This window comes from Lucilia cuprina, chromosome 2 (assembly GCF_022045245.1).
Source record: "Lucilia cuprina isolate Lc7/37 chromosome 2, ASM2204524v1, whole genome shotgun sequence".
NCBI lineage: Eukaryota > Metazoa > Arthropoda > Insecta > Diptera > Calliphoridae > Lucilia > Lucilia cuprina.
This window is the reverse complement of record NC_060950.1, coordinates 69,782,903-69,788,584: the sequence shown is the minus strand read 5'-3', so window position 1 is coordinate 69,788,584 and position 5,682 is coordinate 69,782,903. Positions and strand designations below refer to the sequence as shown.

At 32.6% G+C, this 5,682-nt stretch overlaps 1 protein-coding gene across 1 annotated transcript; it reads right to left on the bottom strand.

Moving 5' to 3' along the window:
- Window positions 1-629: 629 nt before the first annotated feature.
- LOC111688859 (transcription factor glial cells missing) lies at window positions 630-2,882 on the bottom strand. Its single transcript, XM_023451365.2, has 2 exons — window positions 2,248-2,882; window positions 630-2,145 (listed from the first exon to the last, which is right to left on the bottom strand). The coding sequence occupies exons 1-2, from the start codon at window positions 2,622-2,624 to the stop codon at window positions 903-905; spliced, it is 1,620 nt and encodes a 539-aa protein (XP_023307133.2). The 5' UTR covers window positions 2,625-2,882; the 3' UTR covers window positions 630-902.
- Window positions 2,883-5,682: the final 2,800 nt, after the last annotated feature.

The following is a 5,682-nucleotide window of genomic DNA, read 5'->3' as shown; positions in this document are numbered from 1 at the left end:
AACTGAACTAGAACTGAACTAGAACTGAACTAGAACTGAACTAGAACTGAACTAGGACTGAACTAGAACTGAACTAGAACTGAACTAGAACTGAACGAGAACTGAACTGGAACTGATCTAAAACTGAACTAGAAGTAGAACTGAACTAAAACTGAACTAGAACTGAACTAGAACTGAACTAGAACTGAATTAGAACTGAACTAGATTTGAACTAGAACAGAAATGTCACTTTTTTGTCCTCCAAGTAATGAATTTAGAAGTCATCTGCATTACAGTGTTTTCGAGTAAAACCACAATTTTTAAGATCTTAGATTTTTTTATATTTTCTTATCAGATGTACTTAATTTCAAATTTTATAAAAAAGTGGAATATAATTTTTGACAAGTTTTATTAATTTATATTTTCGATGACTAATGATTTCAGTTAAATTCTTTGGCTTAACAACTACATTTTAAGAAGTCGATTTTTTTTCTTTTCTAAAAACAAATATAAACTTAAAGTGTTTTTAACTCTTAAACTAAAGTAAACTTAAACAAAGTACTTACAACTACAAATGCTTATAGATAACTTAAGAAAATTTTAAATAGTTTATGAGATAGTTTCAATATAATAAAATAGTAGTAGCAACATGTTAACATAACACAAACCTTAAGACTCTTCTTCTTTTTTTTTTGTATGATTTTCATAGGAATAAATGAAATCAGAAACTTTATAACGGTGACTAGACTAGAACAACGACGCTGATTAAAGTAAAAATACTTTAGATAAAAAAGGCTACCATAAGAGGATACTTTTTGATATGAGTGGTTAAAAAACAACAACAACATAATAATAACAAAATCTGGGTTAAACTTTAACTTCAACTGACGAGGTTTGGAGTTTAAAGGAGATTAAATTTGTTATTAAAAAACTCCCGCTGAGAGAGGCAACATATGATTTTGCATAGCTGGCAGAGCGGTTTGATTTGAGTACAGATTTGTTGTTGAGGAATCCATTTGTATATTCCATTCACCACCGTTATCACCACCCGAATTGCTATAATAGAAATCGGGACCTGCATCGGAAGTATATGAAGATAAGTTGTGATATTGTTGCTGCTGCTCGCCTTGTTGTTGCTGCTGCTCGCCTTGATTAAGCATGTTATCACTGAAGCCAGAGTGTGAAATATTTGTCTGGTAGTTATCAGCAGCGCCATACAAAGCGGAGCTTGGTGGTAGGTCGCCATCAAACACATTCGTATAGATATCAGCAGTGTTGGGCGAGGCGGCTGAGGAGGGTGTGTGTGAATAGTAAGAGGGGTTTTCCAAGCCAACTGTAGCATTGACATCATAGGAATTTAACGTGGAAGAAAGGAAATTGGGAAAGTAATAGTCATCGGAATTGTAACCTGAACTGCTGGTAAGACTGGAGGTATCATCACAACTTTCATACATCCATTTTTGATTATCTTGCAGTGGATAGTCTTGTTGTAATGATTGTGAGGCTGGTTGTTCATAAATACCGGCGGTATGTTGACATAATACCGAATCATCGATTAAAGAGCTATTGGGTGAATATTGCTGAGAAGTATAGCTGTAGGCTGTGTTGTGTGGGGAGCTTAAGGGCTGTTGATTTGCTGCAGTTTCATAGTGTAAATTATAAGACATGGGATTTAGGTCAACATTGTGGCTGTTGTAATTGAATTCCGGCAGAGTAGTGTTATATACCGCAGTATTCATTTCTGGTAACCACTGGGAGTTTGCTAATGTGTTATCGTAGTGGGCTGCATCTGTTTGATAAGCTACAGTTGTGTTGTTGGAGCTATTGGTCATGTCTCTTAAACTGCGTTTCTTTTTAGCGGTTTTCTGCATTAAACTGTCATTGCTGTTATCCATTTTGTTGTTTTGTCTCTTAACACCTCTTAAACTGCTTAACTTTTCATTAAGAGCAGCATCTCTGGCCAACATAACGGCCAAACTGCGTGCTCGACGTCCACTACCCAATAATCTTCTAGCTTCAGAGGAACCCTTGGCTTCTGGCTTAGGATGATCATGGGTTCCCTTGGCTTGAAAGAATATAGCATTTCCCGAACGGCGCCAAAAGTGTGTTACTGGATAGCCACAATGACCACGGCAGGCTTGTATTTCCAAGCGACCAGTGCAATTTCTAAAATTTTTATAAAATTGATTTAAACATTAGTTTTTGTTCAAATTTCTTTAACAGTTATTTAAAAAAGTTTAAATTCCTTTTTCTTTTGTGGATACTTACCTATTGGGACATTGTTTTCCTTGCTGCTTACGTCTGGCTTTATCGCAAATCGCGGGTCTTAGATGTACACTATTGCCATTTGGCAATTTACAATTAGCCGAACACAATAAAACTCCCAGACAACTTTTTTTCAAAATATTTATATTATGATTATTGGTATTTCTCATGGCCCAGCCGGAAGAATGTTTTTTGGCATCTTCATTAGTGGCTGGATAGACCAATCTGCAGTGACCATTGGCCCAATCATGAAAATCATCAAATTCATTGACCATGGGTATAACGGTATCATTAATATCCCAATCGATTTGTACGCGTGATCTGGTAGCAGGGGGACTGCTGGCGCCACATGGCACGGTTAAAGGTGTGTTAATAACCATTTTGTTAATTTATATTTTTTTCAATTTAAATAAATTTATTTAACACGTTTTTCACACTTTGGTTTTTTAATTTTTAGAAATTTTCTTATACATTTAATAGTTCTCTATTGTCTGTTCAATAAATTGTCTTTAACTATTTTCTTTACAAATTCTCTTTTTTTTTAATATTTATTTTTTTTAGTTCGTTTCTTTTCTTGTGTTAAACCGAACTCAACTTATGACTGTTCGAAACGACTGCGCAATGCTGACTGACTTCACTCTGCGATGCCACAAGCCTAAGTTCCTTGCAACCGAATCATTCTATAGACCTCAAAATATTTGAGGGTTGTTTTGCTGTTTAACTTACTACTTCACCAGCGGCAACAAATGGTGAACCAACAACTTCTGCCCGTCTCTTATTGGTTACTTTTTAGTTTGGATAAACAATTATCCATAATATCCGTGAAAACACAAACACTTACACACACTCTTTCAACCACTGTTTGAAGTTATCCATTCACTAGTTTACCTTTTGTTTTTGTTGCAGTGTTAAAGTATTTTAACAGAGAGTTTAAATGTTTGTTAAACAAAATTTGTTGTAAGTACGCAGAAGAGAAATAGTGCGGTATGTAATTTTATGAGGTAGTTAGTAGGTAGTTTAGGTTTTGTTATTGTTGCTTTAGTTATTGTTTTAGTTATTTACAATTTAATCTTGTGGGTTTTTCATTTATACTCATACAAGTAGTTACAGTTACCACATATTTAAATTATCCAAAATGTGGTCCTATTGGAAAACATACCGATAGACATGGTGTTCTTTTTTTTCATTTTAAAGCAGTTTTTGTTAAATTTTATGTTTTTTAACATAACTAGTTGAGATCAGAATTAATTTTTTGCACTTTTGGGCACTGATAACAAAAATTCCAGAACTTGGAAAACGGTTGAAGGATAGACTCAACTCGGTGAAAAATTTTAATTCAATTAAGATGCTAATTACTGGAAATTTCTGAACTAGAACTGAATCAGTACTGAACTAGAACTGAACTAGAATTGAACTAGAACTGAACTAGAACTGAACTAGAACTGAACTAGAACTGAACTAGAACTGAACTAGAACTGAACTAGAACTGAACTAGAACTGAACTAGAACTGAACTAGAACTGAACTAGAACTGAACTAGAACTGAACTAGAACTGAACTAGAACTGAACTAGAACTGAACTAGAACTGAACTAGAACTGAACTAGAACTGAACTAGAACTGAAACTAGAACTGAAGTAGAACTTAGAACATATTAAATTTACTGTGGATAATTATTCCCAATATTCTTCTACAATGAAGTATTTTCCTTTTTATCGTCCTTTTCACATGTCAATTCACTCAACATAAAAGCCCGCATACTGAATTTGAAATCTAACATAAAATATATATTTCAATTTTACTTTAACTAAAGAAAAATCTAGAGTTTTTCTTAACCCAACTTTGTAACTTTTTTCAGGAAACACATTAAACTAGCAGATCCTTAAGGGTTGAAGGGTAATGGAAAATAATTGTCCGCAGTAATTAAAAACCAAACAACTCTTTAAAACATACAAATCCAAATAAAAAAGAAAATTAAGAATTCGTAACATAAATTTAATTGAAAATTATAACAACACCAACGAAACACCATCATATATTGAACAATATTACGAATTTTCAATATTCTCACACTAGATTACAAGCAATAAGAATTCACGCATGCGCTGTCGGACAGTTAGAAAGAGAGAACGCTGAGTACTCCCTGTGTAATGTGAAAACAAATCTTTGTCACAATTTTTTCTGTTTCTTTTTGCAATTTTAAATAGTTATGATCCTACGCCCGCAGCTTTTTTCGAAAAAAAGATATTTTTCATTAAAGTATTTGGTTCTCATCGTTGTTTTATTGGGTATGAATATATAGATGATTGTGGGGTGTAGAGATTTAAATGAATTTCCTTATTAATGCATAATAATAATGAAATGTACTCGACACTTGGTGTTAATTGTCATTATTGGACAAGAGTTTCCTTCTACACACTAATTAAATAAAAAAAATCAAATACTCTTCAAATACGAATGAATACAATTGACAAAGTAAACTAAAAATCAATCACATCCGTTTCTATATACTTAAATATTCTGAGGAATTAGAGAGTCTATGGAAATTGATTGATACGGATTACAATGGTCATTGTTTTCTAATTTAAATTCTAGAAGAGACAAGCATTAATCTGAACATTTTTTTGTCGTTAATCTTTTTTATTATTACTATTCAAACTGCAACATTTGTTTCACTTTAGAATTTTTCGTAATTTTGGCGATCGTGAGAATGTATGAATATTTTAAAAATTCCGAATTTCACTTTCCATTCGAATCCTTTTAATCTTTTAATATCTTCTGTAATAACTTCATTATTTATGTATTTTTTTATTGTTAAAGAACATTTTAAATTACCCAACAAATGAACCTTAAGCAGGTTCATTTTGGGCTCTGTGTATTGTTATTTGGCCTAATCCGCTTTTAGTTAAATGAAGGTCATTTTTGTTACAAAATTGTATTATTGTCTTTTGTGTTCTAATATCATTTGAAATTTTTTGTCAAAATCGTCGTTTTATTTTGTTGGAAAATAAATTGTTTTGCAAATAAATATCTAAACAAATGATTTTTTTTTATTCTTTGTATTGCAATCTCTTTATGTTGAAAATGTTTGGTGTTTTATCAGTAGTTTAACATCAGTTAAATCGTCTCTTAGAGTTGGTTTTCTCTGATTCTGGTTTGTAAAACCCTGCAGGATATTTTATTACAAAATGACTTAGTTAGCTGAGAATTTAAGCTGTGTGGACAATGTACGATTGCGCACAAGTACTAGTTTTTTGTTGTTGTTGTTGGTATATTAACCCATAGATGTACAAGAGGGCATGTTGTTCTTCTAACGGAGACAACTATTGTGAAAAGCTACTTTAAAAGTTGGAAAAAGCAGAAAGTAAGGAAAGGAAGGAAAGTAATGAAAGGAAGGGAAGTAATGAAAGTAAGGAAAGGAAGGAAAGGAAGGAAAGGAA